The sequence below is a fragment of the Colobus angolensis genome, unplaced genomic scaffold (genome assembly GCF_000951035.1).
Source record: "Colobus angolensis palliatus isolate OR3802 unplaced genomic scaffold, Cang.pa_1.0 Scaffold221, whole genome shotgun sequence".
Lineage (NCBI taxonomy): Eukaryota > Metazoa > Chordata > Mammalia > Primates > Cercopithecidae > Colobus > Colobus angolensis.
Window position 1 is genome coordinate 599,858 of NW_012115389.1, and position 23,762 is coordinate 623,619.

General features: G+C 35.0%; 1 protein-coding gene across 7 annotated transcripts in view; it reads right to left on the reverse strand.

The window, feature by feature from the left end:
- Positions 1 to 23,762, reverse strand: part of OPRM1 (opioid receptor, mu 1) — a 120,126-nt gene that overhangs the window by 63,800 nt on the left and 32,564 nt on the right. The window contains exon 2 of one of the 7 annotated variants that reach the window (XM_011943740.1): positions 18,107 to 18,226. The exons of the other annotated variants lie outside the window; for them this stretch is intronic. Coding sequence (XP_011799130.1) covers positions 18,154 to 18,226 — 73 coding nt within the window. The 3' untranslated portion in view covers positions 18,107 to 18,153. The remainder of the gene's footprint in view (positions 1 to 18,106; positions 18,227 to 23,762) is intronic. 7 annotated transcript variants of the gene reach the window in all.

Genomic DNA, 23,762 nt, shown 5'->3' on the forward strand with positions numbered 1-23,762 from the left:
AAAAAAAAAAGAAAAGAAAAGAAGAAGAAGAAGAAGAAGAAGAAGAAGAAGAAGAAGAAGAAGAAGAAGAAGAAGAAGAAGAAGAAAATTAAAGAATACATAAATAAATGGAAAGGGATCCCATGTTCATGGATTGGAAATGCAATACTGCTAACATGTCATACAATGTGATCTTCAGATTAAATGCAATCTTTATCAAAATCTCAATGAAGTTTTTGCAGAAGTAGACAAATTCATCCTGAAATTCATATGGAATCTTATGTTAAACAGTATAGCCAAAATAATCTTGAAAAAGAAGGACAAAGACAGATAACTCACACTTCCTGAATTCAAAACTTACCTTAAAGTAATAGTAATCAAAATGGCATGTTACTTGTTTAAAGCCAGACATACTGACCAATGGAATAGAGTAGAGATCCCAGAAATAAACCCTTGCCTACATGCCCAAATGATTTTCAACAAAAGTTCCAAGACCTTTCAATGGAGAAAGAACAGTCCTTTCAATAAATGGTGTTGGGAAAATTAGACATTCACATGCAAAAGAATAACGTTGGAACCTTACCTAACCTGACGTATAGAAGTTAGCTCAAGATGGACCAAAGAGCTAAATATAAAAACTAAAATTATACAACCCTTAAGAGAAAAAATAGGGAAAAATCTTCACAACATTAGATTTGACAAAGATTTCTTGGATATGATACTAAAGGCACAGGCAACAAAAGCAAACATGGACACACTGGATATCATAAAAATTGAAAACTTTTGTCAATCAAAGGACACTTTCCATGTAGTAAAAAGGCAACCTACAGAATGGGAAATATATTTGGAAAGCATATATCTGAGAAGGGATTAATATTCAAAACATGTAACTCCCAAAACTCAACAACAGAAAACAAACAACCCAATTTAAAAAATAGACAAAGGACTTATTCAAGAGTCTATTCAGACTTTTCTCCAAAAAAGATTTTTGGATAGGTAATAAGCATATGAAAAGATCGAAATATCACTCTTCATTAGGAAAATGCAAATTAAACCACAATGAGATATCACCTCACACTCATTAGGAATATCACTATCAAATAAAGCAGAAAATAACAAGTGTTGGTGGGGATATGAAAAAAGTATAGGACCCTTGTGGACTGTTGGTGGGAATGTAAAATGACATATCAATGTGGGAAACAGTATAACAGTTTTTCAAAAAATTAAAAACAGAATTACCATATGATCCAAATACCCAAAGAAATTGAAAACATGGTCTCCACGAGATATTTATTTACCCATTTTCGCATCAGAATTGTTCAGATTTACTAAAGGTTAGATGCAACCACTCAACAGATGAATAAATAAACCAAATGTGGTTTATACTTACAATGAAATGTTATTAATCCTTCAAAAGGAAGAAAATGTTAACATATACTACAACATGGATCAACTTTGAGGACATTATGCTAAATGAAATAAAGTATTTATAAAAGATAAATATTATATGATTCTACTTATATTAGTTAACTATATTAGTCGAAATCATAGAAACAGAAAGTAGGATGGTGATTACCAGGGTTTGGGAGGAGGAAAGAATGAATGGATATTATTGTTTAATGAGTATAGAGTTTCAGTTTTGCAAGATGAATTGAGTTCTAGAGATAGCTGATACTAATGATTGCACAATGATATGGATATGCTTCGGACCACTGAATTTTATACTTACAAGTGATTAAAATGGAAATTTTATGCTGCATGAATCAATAAAAATATGAATTAGGGTTACGAAAGAATAACAGAGGCAGAGGCAGAATTTAAATTCATACCTGTCTTTAAAATAAAGTTAACACTCTTTACTACTACATCGCACTGCTACCATATCTGCACCATGAAATATAAACCATCTGTATAATAAATAATTATAAAGTACAGTAAGGTTTACTAACTCTTTACAGGGCTTTGTGCAAACTGATGTTCACAAAAATTCTAGTAGTAATGAGGACAACTATGGTTATTGTACCTATTTTTAAAGAGAAGAGTACTGAAGTTTAGAACAATTGTCAAAGACAAAAATGTTTAACATTGTTAGCATTATGCTGGATATTTGTTGCTATGCAAGCAAAAAATCTGGGTAGTTAAGATTTGTTTTAGTTGTAGTTTTGTGTGTGTGTTTTCTGGAGATTTAACCACTTGGAATGTTTAATAATAGTACAGCAGATTAGAAAGAATTATATGTCAGGATACTGCTTAGGAAGCTGAAATTGAAATAAGGATGTTCTCATTGCTCCTAAGTTTTACAAAAGGGAGATTTAATTAAGGTCTATAAAGACTTAATTTCAAATTCTATTTGTCCAAACTGTTGATGAGCATTCCTGTTTATCCATTTTAGTGTGTCATAGTACCTGCTGATGTCTGAATATTTTGGCATTTAATGAATTCCTGCAACAGGAGGTTTCCAAAATATTTTAGGACCAATTGATGGAAAAATAAAGGTAATGCAATTAGTTCCTGTAGATCTTGATTTATATAAAATTATGTATTTATGATGACTGTTTTCCATCCAAGAATTATACAATTATTTATAATTTAACAATCATGCTGATTCACATTTTTCTAGGAAACAGAAAGAAGCTTACTGAGATTTTTTTTCAGTCAGATAGTTTTTCTGGAAGGTATTTTCCTTTCCCTGTGGAGAACTCGATAGCATTTATGAGGAGAAAATATGATTCATGAATAAACCAGTAATTTGGCAAAGCAAGTAAGTCCCATTAGTTTTTAAAGCCTGAAATTTTAGTCTTATAGTGCAATAGGGTTATTAAATCAATATAGAGTTGTCTTCCGACTTGGAATAGACTCATTTGGCATTAACAATATTTTCAGCCACAAATTATGTAACTGTTTTTTTAATAGGAAAACTCCAAACATTGATTTATATTTTAGTATAAAAGCTCTCTAATGCAATACTTTATTACTTTTCGGGATCATCTACTACTTCTGAAATTTTCTCCCTTTTCACTTGTTTTCATATGATTAATTATATTTTTCCTTATCATACTATTGGACATTCATATTTAAAAATCTGAAGAACATTGAACTATATAGAAACTAAAATACAAATCACTCTAAACTTAACAAGTACAGCCAAACTCTGGGAACATTTTGTTATATTTAATACTCCAACTTTGTGATCAAAGTTATACATTTCACACTTCTCCTAGCTAAAGACAAAAATGTTATTGAGCTTTATGTATTAAAGCATCTTAAGAATTATGGGCATGTTTTTAATTTTCATAGAATACATTACATTTTCATAATTACTTTTGTTCACCATAAAATCTTCTTAGTGTCAACACTGAGCCAACATACATTTCTTTAACACTTTTTTTTTTTTCCAACTATTATTTTTGTTTTAGGTAGTACGTGTGCAGGTTTGTTACATAGGTAAATTGCATGTCACTGAGGTTTGGTGTTCAAATGATTTTGGTACTCAGGTAGTGAGCATTGTGCCTGATAAAAGTTTTTTGATCCTTACCCTCCTCCCACCTCCCACCTTCAAGTAAGCCCCGGTGTCTGTTGTTCCCCTCTTTGTCCATGTGTACTCAATGTTTAGCTCTCACTTATAAGTGAGAACATGTGGTATTTGATTTTCTGTTCCTGCATGCATTGCCTTAGAACAGCCTCCAGCTGCATCCAGCTTGCTGCAAAAGACATCATTTCATTTTTTTTCTGGCTGCATAGTATTCCATATAACACTTTTCTTATTTTTATTTTTGTTAAGCACATGATAGGCACTGGTTCTACAGTGAGACATATCTCTCCTAAGTCTGGTGACAAACCAGAACGAAGTGATTTCTAAATGGTATGTTAGATGTTACAGCACAGTGCGGATAACATGGCAGTGTTGAGAAGCGTACCTAATCCTCATGTAGGTGACAGGAATGTTGCAATTTTTCAAAATTTGTTTTACTAGATGGAGAGTGTCAATGAGAATATTAAATTCACTTATTGGGGTCATGTTCCTGGCCCATTTTGCCAAGGATTTTGTCCCTGATGGTGACAGAAAGCCATTAATTTACGGTGGGCCCCAAAGTTTTCCAGAAACAAATATAAATCTAGTATTCTCCAATTAGCCTGCCATTTATCTACTTTCTAGAAGTAAATATACACCACTGTTAAATATGTTTAAATTCACAAATTTTACTACCCATTTTACTGAGAGTGAGATATTTGTCAATATTTTATTACCAGTGTATTTTCTGCTCCGTGAAGTAAGAATTTCTTTTCTTGACATAAACTTTGTATTATTAAATATTTGTGAAATAATTGGTGCAGAGTAGAGGCTAGAAATTTTCTTGTGTCACCTCGTACAACCTCCTTGTGTGATACATCTCTAAGATGAATCTGGATTTCTTAATGTCACATTGTCTTGTGACTTCTTTCTTCCCATTTTCTAGGGAAGCATTCTACGCCTATTGTTCTCCTGTTACTATGGCTATTGCCACCTCATCTTCTTCTCTCAGGGAGGCAGAAATCCACTGATGTTTTGGGGGAAAAATTCATACAACTAAGAATTCTTCTCTCAGTATTTGTCAGTTTTCAGACCATCATATTGATACAATAAGTAAAATCTCATTTACTGGAAGTCTCCCCAGATACCTTATTCTTTTCCAATATGTTTCTAAGACAAAGAATATGGAATGGACTGGAATAGTCTATGGGAAGAATTTGGCATGAGAGTTGAATGGACTAGGTTTCCATACTTTTTGTAAGTGACCCCATTAACCATTTAAGAAGCAAAGAAAGAGTTACAGATAAGAGTCATGAGTAAAAAGGGGGAGTTTCCATTACTTTTCTGGGTACTTTTGGTCCTTTTGGTCTATTTATTCAGGCTCACTGGAGTACCACCGACATGCCTGGTTACTTGCATTTGGCAGTAATTCCAACGAATCTGCCTTCAGCCTGTCCATCTGGTGTTTTGTTCGCTAGGGTAGGGATACAAGGATATGGAGCAGGATGCTTTTCTTGAATTTAATTAGTGCTGCTTCAAAAAAAATCCTTGAGTAAAGTTGAACCTTTTATTCCAGATTGATTCTTCTTAGATTCTTTCAGATTTAATTCCTCTTCTAGATTCAATTTTTCTCGGTTACTATTTTCTTGTTAAAACCCCTCTTCCATTCGGATTCCTTGTGACAATAAATTGGGAAAAGGAAAAGGTAAACACTTCATGGGCTTAGGTTCTCTTCTCAACTCGAATGTAGAAAATAACCTTGGAAAATATATTTGCATCAAAATTAAAAAAATAGCTCTTTTACCATAATTTTAATCTTGGGAATTTCAAGTTTCTTTCAAACAGTAGCTCTCAGTGGAACAATGATCTAAAAGTTACTTTAAAAAATTAGAAATGGATCACTGAGACACAAAGGGCTGAAATAAATGTAGCATTGACATAACATTACAATCAATTCAGTGTAGTGGAACATTTCAGCTACTATACAGCATATGAGTATTTGTTACTTTGTTAGGTTCTGAGATATAAGAATTAAAACAGGCAAACAAACAACAACAAAAATACCAGACAAAGTCTGTCCTCAAGAAGCTTGCATTCCCAAAACTGGAAATTTCATTTAAAAAAAAAAAGTGTACAAAAGGATCATGAATGTAAATGGAAATATGCAAATGTCCCAGTGCTTGACTGAATAACACAGCCAGGAAGCCTGACAAGATCTCCAGCTTTCAGCACTGAGCCTGGCAGAGTGGCTGTCTATTGACCAGTTTGCCGATAGGAATTATTAGCACTCACTAGTCACACACTGAGTAATGATGCTGTCGAGGGTAGACTATGACAGCACCTTTAGATCACAATCGAGGTTTTGTAAAATAGAAGTTCCACTAATAATTGATGGGTCCTATTTTTCCAGGCTAAAATGCTGACTCAATTAGAGACCTAGATCCAGTTATTCTAGAGACAAAAGGTCAATTCAAAATGTCACAGCCTAATATGAAGGAAAAGTTCCAGGGTTTGACTTGCAAGGAGACAGGCATCTCATTTCCTTCATTCCAATTTCCATGAGGAAGAGCCTATCAATAAGGAAAATAGGTTGCCAATTAGGGAACATTCTGGAAAGTAAGATGTAAAAGCTACCTTAATATACCTGTCAGCCATCCAAATGGACCCTCGATAACTGGGTTGAGAATCTCTCCTTGATGCAATTGAATAAAACAATTTTTAAGCACTTAAGTTTCAGGGTAATGTAGCTCTCAGTTCAAATCTTACTTCCATCATTTACTAGTTGGACAAATTTGGGCTTACTACACAAATTTCTTAAATTCTATTTTTCCCATCTGTAATAGTTGGAAAATATTAATACCTTCCTTAATGGTTGGTGTACAGATGAAATTTTTTTTAATGTAATGTATTGAAGGATTGTTAGTATGGAATCTGAACTGTAGTTACTTTCAGTAAAAGTCAGTGATGATGATAATGAAGATGGTGATGATGACAATGAAGGTGGTGATGATGACAATGAAGATGATGATGATGATAATGCTTTCTGTGAGTTTCAAATTTAATGGGTGCTAATTTATTCTCCAAGGCACATTACTAGGGACCAATATTCTACTATGTTCATGTTTATTTGTCCTTAGAATATGGGCCCAGGTTAAGCATTCATATTTACTGAAGTGTTACTTTTTGTTTTGATTGTACTAACATTGCTTCTAGATGCTTCTCATGTGTGCTAAAGATAATTGATGCATTCTGACCTATGATTGTTCTGAAAACACAACTGTTTTCAAAGGGCTTCTTTGACCAATTATCATTCCAAAAATGTTTTGGTCTGCTAAATTTTATAACTTTATCTATTTCAACTAGAATGTTGACCCAATATATTCTGCTTTAATATCAACTTAACTTCAAACAACTGTGTGAATAAAAACATGACAGCTATACCAAACCTCAGTTTTCATCTTTTTACTACTGTTGGAATTTTTTTGATATAGTAGAAGACATATATCTTTATATAAAATATTTTTTAAAAGATGTATAAAAGCAAGGGTGTGTAGAAAGCATGTTAATTCCTCCATTCATATGCTGTTATTTTGAGTTTCGAAATTGCCAAGAAAATAATACTCCTGTGGAAATGATCACTGGTGTGGTTTATGTGTTTTAAGTTATGCTTTGTGGCATTGACTAATGTACCAAAGTCTTTTGTGGAAATGTGATGTATTTGTTTATATGCAGACAATTTCTTCTTTGTTCAGAATAGTGGCCCTTTTCTAAAAGATAGTGTCAATTTCTCTTTTGATAGTCACATCTTAAATTCCACAAAACTGATACAAAACTTTTTAAAATGTGAAAGTTTCAGGTTTAACTTCCAGCTTGATTTTTCTCCTGCCTGTCTTTGCTTGATAGGGTATTCATAAGCAGACTGGTCATCGTTCCAATACAATGACAGAGTAACAAATGTCTGAAAGGAATGATTCCTGAGATTTTCTTCCTATGAATTCCACTCATACAGGACTCTGCTCTTCTGAGCCGATATCCTTACTATTTGTAAAATTTTTGCAATATCTACTTTGAGAAAAATACTTATAAATTATGGTCAATAGCACTTTCATTCTTATATGAAAATGAACCAAGGCCTTTTCCACTCACTACTATCTTGCCTCTGAGACATAAATAATACTTTTAACAAAATTTGAGAAGTGGAATAAAGACTTAAATTAAGAAGATATCACATTGATGGGTTTGGTGATGGAATAAGATGAGCTACAGTAATTGATTGTAATAAACCTTGAGAAGAGTGTTTTTCTGATAGTGTGATGGAAAGAACATAAGGTGAGTTTTTATAGTCTTATTCTTGGCATTTATTAACTGGTAAAATTGTTTAATTTTCTTATCCACTAGACAGTACCTTTGGGCTTTGGGAAAAAGTCGGACTGTGTCTATTTTGCTCACTGATATCTGAAACTTCTAAGAGAGTGCTTTGTACATAGTGCTCAACAAATGTAGTTCATGTTTCTTCTTTAAAATTAATCTGCTTATTTCTTTAAAATGAATCTGTTCAATTTCTTCTCTGTTTAGACTCACAAAAATTTTATGAGACTCAAACTGTTCAATATAGGGAAAAATGTAAAGTTCTATACAATTTTAAGGAATATCTTTAGTCCTTAGATATGTGTTTTATATATTTTATAAGGAACTTGAAAAAGCTTCCTTTTGTCATCAGAAGGAAAGACTATTTGAAGGATTTCAATTAATGCTATCTGCTTTAATAGGACGACCAATTTCAGTGGCCCTGGATCTTGAACATGCTCATATTTAATTTTATTCAGCCCATGTGGTTTTCTTTCCAGAGCTGATGGAGGCTGAGTAAGAATGAAATTATAATGTTGATAATAATTTCCCTTGTTCTTCTTGGCAGGCACAATGAGGCTCTGATGTTCAGGTTATACTGCTGGCAACGTTTTTCAATTAACATTTTATACTCCCCCAGAAAAAGCTCAACCTCTCACTGGCACCGAACCCAGCATTTCAATGAAAAAATGCTCAGAAACAAAGAGGCCTTCCCTTCCATTGATCTCCTTGTTCCCACTGCTTCTGTACTTGGAAGAGTCTTAGTTCTCAAGGGCACCATGAGATTCAAGGTTATTATTCTCTGCTGCATCCTGTGCTTGCTTTATTTATAGAGTTTACTTTCCTGAGTTAGGAAGTTGACAGACATTGCATTGCAAGTCTTGGAAAAATCCATCATGAAGGCGTTAGAAATAGACACGTAGGCCCAAGGAACTGTCATTAAGGCATCCTTCATGCAGAAAAGAGCTCCATCATGCTGGGTGTGGTGGGTCATGCCTGTAATTCCAGCACTTTGGGAGGCCGAGGCAGGTGGATCATGAGGTCAAGAGATCAAGACTATCCTGGTCAACATGGTGAAACCCCATCTCTACTAAAAATACAAAAATTAGCTGGGTGTGGTGGCAAGGACCTGTAGTCCCAGCTACTTGGGAGGCTGAGGCAGAAGAATCACTTGAACCCAGGTGGTGGAGGTTGCAGTGAGCTGAGATCGCACCACTGCACTCCAGCCTGGCGACAGAGTGAGACTCCGTCTCAAAAAAAAAAAAAAAAAGGAAAAGAGCTCCATCATTTGTCCAGTTTTACTGTGTGATTAGAGAATCAGACACAACAGGGGTCAGGATAACTCTTCACAGGGATGAAATTAGAAATGCCTAAATTCTCCAAGCTAGTGTTCAGAGAAAGTCATTGTTGTGGGTTATTTCTTCTTATTCAAATGAACAGTGCTGCTGGAGACAAAGGAGTTTTGTCACATGCAATTAGCATTTAGACTTAGATCCTGCTTGAGATTCTTTCACACCAAGATTTAAGTAACAAAATGCTATTTTGTTCAAAAAATCACTGGTTCGCATATTTTCCCCCCACTGACTTTATTAGACAATATAAAAAGACTTATCAATAGGGAACCAAATGAGTTGCCGTTACCTGTCTTAGAATTCTCTTCACATCATCATGTCCCTGACAAGATGGTTTTGAAACGACCCAGTGCATGTAGAAGGAGTTGATGGGAATGAGAGAAGAATGTCAAGAAACAGTGATACTCATGCAAAGCCTAGCTTCTCCTGTGCAGAACTTAGGAGTCTAGAAAGATAAACTGTAATCAGAAATATTGTAATAGATAATATATCTGACCTAAGGAAAGGCAAAAGCCCTGGGTGAGTGTTGATAGCTTGCAAATTGATGGTGTGAGTCCAGTAGGAGGGAAGATAATTAGGAGCAAATAAAACTCTTTAGTATTTATTTATTTATTCATTTATTTTTGAGATGATGTCTCACTCTGTCACCCAGACTGGAGTGCAGTGGCACCATCTGGGCTTACTGCAACCTTCACCTCTCATATTCAAGCTATTCTCCTGCCTCAGCCTCCTGAGTAGCTGGGATTACAGGCACAAGCCATGTCGCCCGGCTCATTTTTGTAATTTTAGTAGAGACAAGGTTTCACCATGTTGGCCAGGTGGATCTTGAACTCCTGACCTCAAGTGATCTGCCCACCACAGCCTCCCAAAGTGCTGGGATTACAGGCATGAGCCACCGTGCCCAGCCAAGCTTTACAGAACACTTTAGAGTTTACCACATATTTTCCCACATTTTTATTATCAAAAGCTTATCTATTTGGACCTAAAACCCATGTGAGGTTGAATATGGCTATTTTTCCTTTATTAAGGGTTAACTAATGAGATTGAAATAGGTTAGGTGTCTAGTGTAGTCACTAGTAAGGGGCAGAAATCTAAACATGTCTGCTTTTCAAGTTTTTTTTATTCAGAGTTTTGTGGGTACCTAGTAGGTATTAGTTGTGTATATTTATCAAGTATATGAGATGTTTTGCTACAGGCATGCAATGCATAGTAATGGGGCATGCATCCCTCACGCATTTGTCTAAACATGTCTTTCATTACATGTTTACTACTCTATCTACTCCACTATGCCTACTCTGAAGAGAGGTGATTGGTCAAATTTAGATAAATTTTCAAAAAATCCTCAGCTTTCACTTTTCTGGAAGGTAATTTAATTTACTACTTGTTCTATAAATAACCCCTTAAAGTTCAGAGAAGTAAAATATATAGACAGATTCATTAAATATTTTTCACAAACAGGACTCAGTTTTCTCATCCATAAAATGAATAGGTTGGATCAGACCTATCCTTCTTCATCTTGGCTGCATGGTAGAGTCACCAGGGGAACTTTTACACTACTTATGCCCAGGAGCTGCCCCTGGAGATTCTGATTCAATTAACCGTAGGTGGGTTTCCTTTTTTTTTTCTAAAGCTTTCCGGGTAATTCTAAGGTGCCGCCAGAATTCAGAGTCACTGGACTAGATGATCTGAAAGTACTCTTCTTCTACATGTCTCAGCATATTGTGGGGATTTATATAATGGCTCTGATGTTCCATGAGTTAATTGGAAGGAGACTCAGTTATTATTCATTTTATCCTGTCTGGGTTCCTTGCTAGAATTTAGATCCAATTCTCACTTATGAGAGTCTGGGAATTATAAAATTTTGCAGGGGACTTTATGTCACCCAGTTTAAACTCTCCTTTAACTTACTCAGTTTAAACTCTCCTTTAACTTAACTCTTCTTGCAAACTTTTTCCTGATGGTCATCTGGCTAATCTAAAGAATTCCTGTACATGTGAGAAAGTTTCCTCTGAGCATGGCAGATCAAAGGAGCAGTCACTTAGATATGGATGAATGGGGACAAAGTTAAAGACGTAGAGTCAGGCAGGGAGGAGATTTCAATTGACTCTTAAGGAAATCATTGAACAAAACTGTAGACAAGAAGCAGAGATTACAAACATCCTTAGAATACCTTGGCCTACCCTAGTACTCCTTTTAACCCAGCTAGACAGTCTGAGTTCCAAAGAATAAGTAATAGCATTTTCCAAAGCAACTTTTGAGAGCGTAGAAAACATTTTTTAAAATGAGCAACATGCAAGTCAGATGGTAAAGAAAAAAGATCCAAGCAATGAGCTTTTACGTTTGAAATGGCATAAAGAGAGTTTGAAGCTGCCACTCACTATCTGGTCACATGCAGTGGGTGCAGGGCGGCAGGTGTGCAGGCATAGGTATCTTGGAGGACAGATTTTATATTTGCCAAGAAGTTAATATGAATTTGCAGATGACAGTTTCCTTTTTTCCTGAAAACTTTCAAACGATTGAAGACGAAAATACTGTGACAAGCCTAGCAAATTGCACTTATTTAAGATAACCACAAAGCATATCCAATAGAGAGAAATTCTTCAGAAATGCTATTTTCTAAGCACTTACTCCTTCATCACTGGCTAAGGGTGGTAATGAACCTTGCTGATTGTCTGAGCGAAATAAATAGTTGAGGGTTAGAGACGGGGGCCTGGGGTGAAATAGAGATAATTTTGTGTGATGATTATTATAGCACAACTTCAACTTCAGTTCCGGAAGAGCAATGTGCTCTGTCATAGCAATCTATGGCAACTGTTGTGGTTTGTGCTAACTTCATATTTGTGTTGCTATTTTCTGATGTTGAGAAATACTGTGAGTTGGTCTAGGGTTTTTGTTAATTTTTAATTTTTGTGGGTTTATATATACCCCATAAATATATATACCTACTAAGTACTAGGTTATTTTAACAAAATGTTTTGCCTTCATGTAGTAAACAGTATGTAATCAAATTTTCTAAAGATGATGATGTGTTTCTATTTCATGACCACTGCAAGAATAAAATTTTATTTAAGATGTTCTGTATCAGAGTTTGGCAAATGACAGCTTGTGGGCAAAACCCAGCCTATGACTTCTTTCTGTGGTCTTCCAGCTGAGAACAATTTTACATTTTTAAATGGTTGAAAGAAATCAAAAGAAAAATAATGTTTTGAGGCATGTGAAAATTATATGGAAATTCAAATATCAGTGTCCATATCAAGTTTTATTGAAATGCACTCATATCCATTTGTCTATGTGTTGTCTATGGCTTCCTCTAGGCTGCAATAGCAGAACTAAGTAGTTATGGCAGAGATTATTTGATTGTAAAAACCTGAAATATTTACTTTTTATTTTATTTTATTTTATTTTATTTTACTTTAAGTTCCAAGATACATGTGAAGAACGTGCAGGTTTCTTACACAGGTATACATGTGCCATGGTGGTTTGCTTCACCTATCAATCCGTCATCTAGGTTTTAAGCCCCTCATGCATTAGCTCTTTGTCCTAATGCTCCTTGTTCTCTTGCCCCTCAGCTCCTGACAGGCCCCAGTGTGTGTTGTTCCTCTCCCTGTGTCCATGTGTTCTCATTGTTCAGCTCCCACTTATGAGTGACAACAGGCAGTGTGTGGTTTTTTGTTCCTGTGTTAGCTTGCTGAGGATGATGGCTTCCAGTTTCATCCATGTCCCTGCAAAAGACATGATCTTATTCTTTTTTATGACTGTATAGTATTCCATGGTGTATATGTAACACATTTTTTTTATCCAATCTATCATTGATGGGCATTTGAATTGGTTCCATGTCTTAGATGTTGTAAATAGTGCTACAATAAACATACGTGTGCATGAGTCTTTATAGTAGAATGATTTATATTCCTTCGGGTATATACCCAGTAATGAATTGCTGGGTCAATTGATATTTCTGGTTCTAGATCCTTGAGGAATTGCCACATTGTCTTCCACAATGGTTGAACTAATTTGCATTCCCACCAACAGTGTAAAAGCACTCCTCTTTCTCCACAGCCTCACCAGCATCTATTGTTTCTTGACGTTTTAATAATCGCCATTCTGACTGGCGTGAGATGGTCTCTCATTGTAGTTTTGATTTGCATTTCTCTAATGATCAGTGATGTTGAACTTTTTCTCGTATGCTTGTTGGCTGCATAAATGTTTTGTAACTCTTATAGGAAAGACTGAGCAAAGTTATCACTCTTCATGCAATGAATGGATCTTATGTGCATCTTAATATAGTAAAATGAGATGAGAGTCTCACCTCAGAATCATTTAGATCCAAATTTCACTTTGGCTAATAAAACTACTTTGGTATAAAATAGGATTTTATTTTCCAGATGGAATGTCTAGTTTACTTGTGTGTTTTCACCATTCTCGGTTTGGAGGGAGCAGACTAATTCACAGTCCTAGAGTCATTCAGTTGTAAGCAGAGCCCTTTTTAGTTGTTTATCAAAAATTAGAGTAAGGATTTTGTGGCTTAAAATTTTTTTCCCAAAGTTTGTTAATTGTAAATATCAAGTAATTGTTGTGATTTTATAGCTATAGCGTGGTTATTACTTATTAAATAGAAGTTTCCTTTCCATGTTTTAGAGCTTTACTGAAAATAAAAGCATAAGACTTCAGACAAATGAAATCTTACATTGTAAGGATAATTTCGACATTCACATACTTATATTACATAATCACAATTTTACTTAAATTTCTATTTTAGAAATATACAGGAATCAATTTAGTTTTGAAAATGTTATTTTAGTATGCAAAATAAAACATGCTAATATATATTTTAATTGTAAAATTATTTGTATTTTTTGTGGCTATGTAGTAGGTGTATATATTTACGGGGTACATGGAATGTTTTGATACATGCAGACAATGTGAAATAAACATTCATGAGGAATGAGGTATCCACTCCCTCAATCAGTTATCCTTTGAGTGACAAACAATCCAATTACATTCTTTATGTTATTTTAAAATGTGCAATTAGCTTATTATTGATTATAGTTACTCTTGCATGCTTTCAGATAATAGGTCTTATTTATTCTTTCTAATTTTTTTGTACCCATTAGCCATCCTCACCTCCTCCCACCCCCATCAGCCCCCAATACCCTTTCCAGCCTCTGGTCACCATCCTTCTACTCTCTAAGTTTATGAATTCAATTGATTTGATTTTTAGATAACACAAATAAGTAAGAACATGCAAAGTTTGTCTTTCTGTGCCTGGTGTATTTCACTTAACAGCATAATCTCCAGTTTCATCATGTTGTTGCACATGAGTGGATCTCATTCTTTTTAATGGCTGAATAGTATACCATTGTGTTTATGTACCACATTTTCTTTATCCATTAATCTGTTGATGGACACTTAGGTTGCTTCCAAATCTTAGCTATTGTAAACAATGCTGCTGCAACAAACATAGAAGTGCAGATATCTCTTTGATACACTAATTTCCTTTGTTTTGAGTATATACATAAAACCTACCAAAATTGAACCAGGAAGAAAACCAAAAGCTGAACAGATCAATAATAAGTACTGAGATCTAAGCCATAATAAAAAGTCTTCCAGTAAAGAAAAGCCCCGGAGATGATGGCTACACTGCAGAATTCTACCAAACATTCGAAGAAGAACTAATACCATTCTTATTCAAACTATTCTAAGGAATAGAGGAGGAAGGAATACTTCCAAACTCATTCTATGAGGCCAGTATTACCCTGATGCCAAAACCAAAGACATATCAAAGAAAGAAAAATACAGGCTAATATCTCTGATGAATAGTAATGCAAAAATCTTCAACATAATACTAGCAAACAGAATTCAATAATACATTAGAAAAATCACTCCTCGTAACCAAGTGGGATTTATTCCTGGGATGCAAAGATGGTTCAAAATATGCAAATCAATCAATGCGCTATATATATTTTTAATTCATGTGATGTGGTTAGGTATCTGGTGACTGATGAGTGAGTTATACGGGAATCCATTTTGTTTTCAAATGATTCTACCTGATTATAATAAAACATACAACTTGTCATCATGTCATGAATTTGTTACCATATTTAATATGGAACATAGCTTCCTGATTTTCTTCTTTACTAATGTTTTAAAAATATCTCCTTGAGGAACAATTTATATATATTTGATTCTCATTATTTGAGGATTCTGTATTTGAAAATTGGCCTGTTAACTAGAATCTATTAATACTTATCCTCAAAATAATACTTGACTTTTGCAGTCATTTGAGGACCTATGTGGACATGTGTAGAGCAGCAAAAAATTTGAGTTGTTCTCTGTTCAAGTTCCCAGGTAAGGCCAAACAAGGCAATGCTCTGCTGTCTTATTTCAGCTTGTACTACAAACAAGTGTCCTTTTCACAATCTATTTAATGCCACATTTTTCACATTTCTGTGTTTTTTTGTTGTTGGTGATGGTGGTGGCTTCACTGTTTAAAATGGTCTCAAACATAGTGTGGAAGTTCTACTTAGTGTTCCTAAGCCAAGAAGACTGTGGTGTAGCTTATGAGGAAAGTACTTGTATTAGAAAAGCTTTGTTCAGGCATGATTTATAGTGCTGTTGACCATGAGTTCAACGTTAGTGAATCAGCTATGTATCAAATAAAGCGTCTTCAGACAGAAACACACATAAAACAAGGTTATGTATGCATTAGTTGATGAAAATTTTGTAATCATAGGCTCACAGGAACCTAGCCCTATATATCCCCTAGAAGCAAAGCTTCAGTATTTACGAATTCTGTAGTCATAATGACTTTATGGAACATAACTATCATGAATAATGGGGATTGACTATATTAACTTTTTATTTTTTTACTTCTTCAAATTTTACTTTCTGCATTTTTATGATAAGAGTAACCATATATTCCCTTTTTAAAGTTTGCAAACTCAGGAATATATGCATATATAAACATGTATGTGTTTGTATATGAATTTATGATTTGCTAATATGTATCTACGGTACAGATCACTTTTCATGACTCAAGTGATAAAAGCTAAATATGCATGAACAAAGTGAATTGAGAAAATTATTTAAATTAGATTTTATACTTAATTTGAGGTACATCTGAATTGCTAAAAGCTTAGAATTGTACAGTATTTTGAAGATATACAGTTGTGTTGGTCAACTTTGAATGCTGGATTTCTTACCTAAACACAGAGAGATAGATGTAGTTCAAGTCTTTAAATTTTATCAAGTGACATTTTATAAGGCCATGAGAAAATGCATAATTTTTTTAAACAATGGTTGCATGTATTTTGGGTTATATTGCAGGGAAATTTGTTGTAGGAGTACTTTGGAGAGACTGTAAGAAAGGATGGATTTAAGCTGATACTTGAAGAACAAGAAACATTTTGATAGGAAAAGAATGAGATATATGTTACGGGTAAACAGAGAGAAAGAAAAGTAAAGAAAACAGTATAGAAGAGATAAATATGAAGCATATCAGAAGACAGTGAAGAGATCAGGTTGGCCTAATTTACTTAAACATTAATTTAAATCACACTAATGGTTTTTAGTGAATATGAGTGGTTAATATTTGAATCACTTAGGACACCTACTGAAACTGAATGTGTTCCCCTCAAATTTATATGTTGAAACCTATTCCCCAGTGTGATAGTATTTGGAGGTGGGGCCTTTGGGAGGTGATTAAGTCATGAGAGCAGAGCCATTATGAATACAATTAATGCCCTTATGAAAGAGGCCCTGGAGAGCTCCCTTGCCTCTTTGCCTTGTGAAGACATGGGGAGAAGATAGCTGTTTATGCAAGAGGGCCCTCAGCAAATGCAGAATCTGCTGGTGCTTTCGTCATGAACTTCTCAAGCCTTCAGCACTGTAAGAGTAAATTTCTGTAGTTTGTAAGCCACCCAGGCTATGGTACTTTGTTATAGCAGCCTGAATACACAAAGACAGCTACTTATATACAGTGCATAAGCTAACATATTATTTAAAACAAGCAAAAACCAAACAAACAAAAATTGTACTTAACAACATTTTGGCTGGACAGAAACTTATATCCAGAACAGAATGATCTCTCTCTCGTTTAAACCCATCACACAGTTCATCTTATGGGAAAGCCTTATCCATTCGTTTACGAAAGTTCACTTGATTAGATTTGGTGGAACCTCTGCATCAGACTTGGAATACAACATCTAGCATATGACTAATATCTGAAGGCAGATATTAAAACCATCTCCTATATAGAGAATGAGAGAGAGAGAGAGAGTGTGAGAAAGAATTTTGCCCACACCCCATCTTTGCCAATCAAACTCTTAGGCATTACGCATTCGTAACCCTTAAGGAGGCAGCACATACTCTGACTCAACTGTTTTTCATTCCTTGTCTTTCCCCATCTCTCACCCAGGCCCTTGGGTGCACAAAACAGCAGGACATTTTGCTTGGGGCTCCCTGTGCAGTAAGAAGATAACTTTCCCCTCTCCTTCCTGTATTTCTGCTCAAACATGTTATGCTCACCTAGTGGCTTCTGTGGGGTGGGGGTGGGAGGAATGAAACATTGTGGGGGTTGCACCTTTTCCCATTTAACCACTTGCCTGTACTCTTGAAGCATGTGAATAAAGGCTTGACCGTAACTTTCTGTTTCACTTGTTGTCCTAATCATACACACCACACCTGGCAGTTCAGTGGGCACTCGCTCTTTCTCCCTTTGACAGAACCTATTTGAGCTTATATAGAATCCAAATGGCTGTGGTATTCGGAATGGCAACCATGATTGTTCAGTTTTGTGTATGATTACTCTTTTCCTCGGGATTGTATCGCTGGGAAAAACATGCGCTTAATGGTGATTGAAGCTGCCATAGGACATTTTAGTACTGGAAAGGGTTTAAGATTTTTTAAGTCCGATTCGCACATTTTTACAGATACGGAGAGTGAGGCACACAGTGCTTTGGAGTTAAGTCACAACTGACACGTGGGGTCCTGAGCCAGAGCAGGGTTTCTTCCTTGCTGTTCTTCCTTTCTAAATTTATATCTGAGAAATTGATGGGAAAGAAAAAAAAGTTACCCGAGGCAAGAAAAGTTGGATAAAGAAAGGATTTGCTTGGCAAGCTCAGTATATGATGCTTCTTGTATATGACGTTTCTTGCATTTGATGCTTCGGCTCACTTTTGAAGACTGAAATTTTCTTGAGCTCAATTAACCACAAGATACTCTTAATGTTACTATATAACATAAAATTAATGGAAAAGCGAGTGGTAGGTTTTTTTGTTTGTTTGTTTCTTTGTGCCCTCACATAGTTCGCCGGAAGGCACAGGAGGCTTTATTTCCTTTACATGGCACAGACAATTCTGCTTCTATCACCCTGAGCTCAAGAAGAAGTAAACTGGGCACTGGACATGACTGGTGCCCACTCTCTCTCCATTCAGCCAAACTTACCCGAAAAAGCCTTTCCTAAATACCAAGGCAGGAACAAAAATGGAAGGAAAAGCTTAGCTTCTGAACTCTCTTGGTAGTTCTGACTGGGGCTGCCTATTAGAATTTTTCTTATGAGTTTTTGATAGTTAAGAAAAAACCTTTATTGATAGGTCTCTAAGGGCTCTATTTATTAACCAGATTTTACTGTGCTAACATACAGTCACCAATTATAAAATAACAGGAAGAATATTCAGCAGAGTGTGAGATACGACCTTGTGTGAAGGTGAACCACTTTGAAAAGTGGTTGCTTGGCAAGCAGTGGGAAACTTGAAGAGTAAACCAGGGAATAGGAAAACAAGGCATGTTCTTGAGACGGTCACAATGTGGGCAGGGCCTTCTGACATGCCTTGAAGTTGGCACCTCAGAATGGTACACCTGAGGAGAGAGGGGAGCAAGGGCAGTATTTGTCCACAGGCTTCCATTTCCTGGTCAAGAGAACTTCCCTGAACTTCCAAATAGTGCCTTTGTGAGTGCCAGGCTGATTCCTATGGAGGCTAATTACTCCAATAGAAAAGCCCTAGGGCAGAAAGTAAGGGATTTTGATGCAGCCAAGATGAAGTGTTACTCAGTTATGTTTGGGCAAAACTGACTGCCATATCAGCGGCTGAGGTGGAAGGCAAGGTGAAGGAGATGAGATGGGCACGAGAAGGATATGAAACAACATGAAAGCCATTGCTTTCAAATTTTGCCTGGTGGAGTGCTAGAAATTCTGTGCTGGTCCCTTGGGGACAGCACTGGTGGGCGGTATGGGGATGCAAGGTGAGCAGCGCTCTTGGCCCCAACATGTGGTTATATTGACAGTTGTTCTGTGATCTGTTTTATATATTGGGTCCCAAGTTCTTGAAATGAGTGTCTACGTCTAAAAACAAGTTTGGAGACTGCTGTCACAGACAATTATTTCAGTTAGATAAACATTAAACTTAGTAAGGATTAAAGACATGAAATTCTTGTATTTTAAAATGACATGCACCATCTAGTCTTGGTATTTACCCCTAGTACTTTTATTTTTATTTTAATTTTTTTGTTTGAGTCAGAGTCCCACTGTGTTGCCCAGGCTGGAGTGCAGTGGTGCGATCTCGGCTCACCGCAGCCTCTGCCTCTGGGTACAAGCAATTCTTGTGCCTCAGCCTCCAGAGTAGTTGTGATTACAGGCATGTGCCATCAGGTCCCGCTAATTTTTGTATTTTTAGCAGACACAGCATTTCACCACGTTGCCCAGGCTGGTCTCAAACTCCTGACCTCAGGTGATCCACCTGCCTCCACCTCTCAAAGCACTGGCATTTATAAGAGCCACAGTGCCTGACTACCACAAGTACATTTTAAAATCTCATATGGTCGTATGCTATTTATCAAAATGAGCTTATTTTTTCTTGCTGTTGAGCTTAAAATATCTGTTTCAACTACTGCCTTAAACAGAATCCTAGGAGAAATAATATTTCAACTTTTATATGTAAGGGATCCTATTAGATGTTCAAAATCTCAAAATAAATATTGCCAGCATTTATTATTCGAATGCATACAGACACCAATTAACTACTTTTATTTTCTTCTTAGCAGTAGATAAATTGTTCTTTATTTAAATTTATTAACCGGTATTTTTTTTTTTGTAGCAGTAGCTGAGTTTTTTATACCTAAATATTAATTAAAACAATTAGTTTAGAAAAATGCTTGCAAATCAATTTTTACGAATAAGTTTTAACACAAGTTTTAAAAATAAGATCAGTTAAAAGTACTCAGAAGAGTCAATGGCCACAATGTTTGTTTCTTTGCTTTTATGTTTGTTGGTTTTATTTGACATCTATTTTCTAGCACTGGCCTACTGGAACTATAACAACTTGGGGTAATTGGGAAATTATGTGTTTAAGCTTAAACATATGATACCAATTATAAAAAGTTATGAGAACATACAAAAACATTTACTATGTATTTATGTTTCCATATATTTACTATATATATATATGTGTTTCCACATGTAGTAAATGTTTAAAAACATGCATGTGAATACTCACCACTAAATTTATGGTAGTGGTAGTCTCAGTGAAAGGAGGGTAATGCGAGCACAGAAGAGACTTCAAGTGTTTCAGTCTGTCTATCTATCTATCTATCTATCTATCTATCTATCTATCTATCTATCCATCCATCCATCCATCCTTTAAGAGAAGAATTGTTCTGTGATTCTATATATTTTTTGTCTTTGGATATGTTTCAAGAAATATCAGATAGGTCATCCTTTCAAGAAAGAAAAGAGAGAGAGAAGAATGTAGGAAACTCATTGATTGGTAATGCCATGCAAATGACAAAGACACAGTTTACAACCAAGGAAAGAAAAAGCAATTTAGTGTGTTTAGGAGACACAGAAGAAGAGTTGTTCTCCTCTGAATTAGTATCTATAGGGAAAATAGCACTTAAAGTTCAAATTGCAATAGGTACCAGGAACTCCCCCTTACTAAGTGAAAGGCATGCAATTAAGTTAGTATTTTTTAATGTAAGCCATTAAATTGAGAACTGAATTTTACTTAGTGTTTTCCATTTAAAATCCATCCTCTAATTAGGGTATTTTGTGGGTTTTAAAAAAGGGAATTTTATTAATATTTGAGCTTTCTAAATAAACTATTATCTTTTTATCTTATGCAAATTACTAATGATCATATTTAGTGACATATGCATTCAAATTGATTCAAATATATATGTATGTGTGTGTGAATTTATATATACACACATACATATATATACATATATAATCATTATATTAGATAAAACATTATTGTTCACTAATTTCTACCTACCTAAATCTGGATTAAGTTTAAAAGCTTGTACTTCTGTTCCAATCAAGTATAACTGATCATCTTTAAATTTAAACCTGAATCAAATATTTGGTATATAGAACAAGTATAAGCTCACAGGACTTTTCTAAAATCAGAAATACTTCTTAAGAAGGAGAAATGACAATAACATCTTGCACGTATTTAAATGCTCTTCTCTGATAATTACTTATATTGAGAATTTATCTAACCACACTAAGAAATAATCTTACAAATGAGGGTACTATTACTCGGCACTCTTCATTGGAAATTTACTGTAAGGATGGTTTACACAGCCCACAGAGATCTCAAAGTTTCTAGCCCTCCACTTTTCAACAGTGTCTGTACATACCATGTTCATAACTACATGAACAAACCTTGGAAAAAGAATCTCCCAACATAAACACATCTGAGATTATATTAGTTTTTGCAGTTATGGGTAATCCTATAGTTTGGTTCAGTTATTAAATATTTTTAAAAAGTGAAACATCTCTGGTTGCTGTTACTCTTCGTTTTGATTTTTTTTCTTTACAGTTCTTGACAATGAAATACTATCATCCCATTTTAAGTGGTTGCTACTTTTTGTAATATTTTCATCATATTTTCTAAAATCTTTGTGGTAATTTTCATAAAGTTATTCTGCAAGCATTAGTTTTCTTTAAAACCAAAAAAAGCTTTCAGGTGATGGTTACTGATAACATTTTTATGACTTAACATTTGGATTTAAAACCTTTAGAACATATTACAGTTTCTTCTTTCCTCCCTTGTATTCCTTAGAGCAGCCCTGTTTAAGAATCTCATTTAAGTTATACTACTTAATAATGTTGTTGATGAAGGGATGATGATGATGGTGGTACAAACAGAGCCAAAGAGTTAATCACAGCATCCGCGTTAGCAGTTATTTTTGTTGTTGTTGTTGTCATAGTCGTCTGAGCCTCATGATTCACTCAATGGACTAAAACATCTTAATAATTATTACCTTAATGTAATCAGAAAACTGCAACTACTTGATCATTCAATAGTATTTGTTGAATTGGAAATAGAGAAGGAAGTGAGCACTTCTTCTCAATACTTAATAGATGCAACGTTATATCCAGCCTATTAGCAAGGATAATACATCCCTGAACTGATCATTTTGTAGTTTAAACACTGCAGCCTGCAGACAGTCAGTTAAATATTCTCGGCTAAATAGACATACTTGGTTCAATCCCCAGATGCCTTCCCTGTCACTTCATCTGTCACTAACTTGCCCATTTTTCTGTTTCACAGTCACATTCCAAGAGGGTTACCTAACCCTGCAATTAAAACCCACCCTGCCACAGGTGGGTGTTTGGGATGACCTTTCAAATAGTACTGCATTTTGTAAGAACTTTCAGTACCAAGAATAAAGCATAATATCATGTTCTCAGTAAGATGCACTGTCACCATGTTTCTCCAAGTCAACAAGAGGCCAGAGGTAATGCCTTTAAAACTAACTCACCCAACCAACAACATCTTCTACACTGGAATAATAAGACCAATCTGCTTATTTCACAGCCAGTTGCCACTCTATTGGCCCTCTCTGTATTGCAAAGCATAAACTAAAGTGTAGAAAAATGAGGAAGGAAAATACCAAGAAGCAACAAAAAGGAATAAAATATTATGTTTCAGATGGCAGGATTCCTAGATGCTTTGGTAATTTTTGTTTCATGCTTTTTTTCCTACAGGATTTCATACAGAATTTGGGGATAATTTGTTATTCCCAAGTTATTATTGCTGTATCAACTCACTCTGTCAACCTAATAGTCAAGTTAACTCAAATCATGATTTGCCAGAACAATAAACATAAAATTATGTTAGCTAGGAGAGATTCAGTGGCACTGAATTAATGAACTATCTGTTCTTGGAGAAAATCATTTACATTTTCTGTGCCTCAGTTTATTTACTTAGCATAGATAATCTCTAGAGTCCCTTCTAGCTTGATTAGTGTATGATTTTATGAATTTCTTTTAGAAAAAATGAGAAACATATTTTCTCTTCACAAAGCAGGCCTTTAATTAGAACTTTTATTGTCATAACTGCAGAATGAAATTTGGTTTTTAATCTTTAATGCGAATCATTGTATTGAATTACTTAAAGTAAATGTTTTTAAAAATAAATTCTTCCATTGATCTTCTTGCATTTTTCCTTCTGTTGTTAGCCTTCCTCTCAATAGATGGTGCTCTTTTCTTACAGACGATACTTATCTTATTCCTCATCAAAAGATCAGGGAAATTAGCTTTACTCTTCAAAAATCATTAATTAAAGAAATCA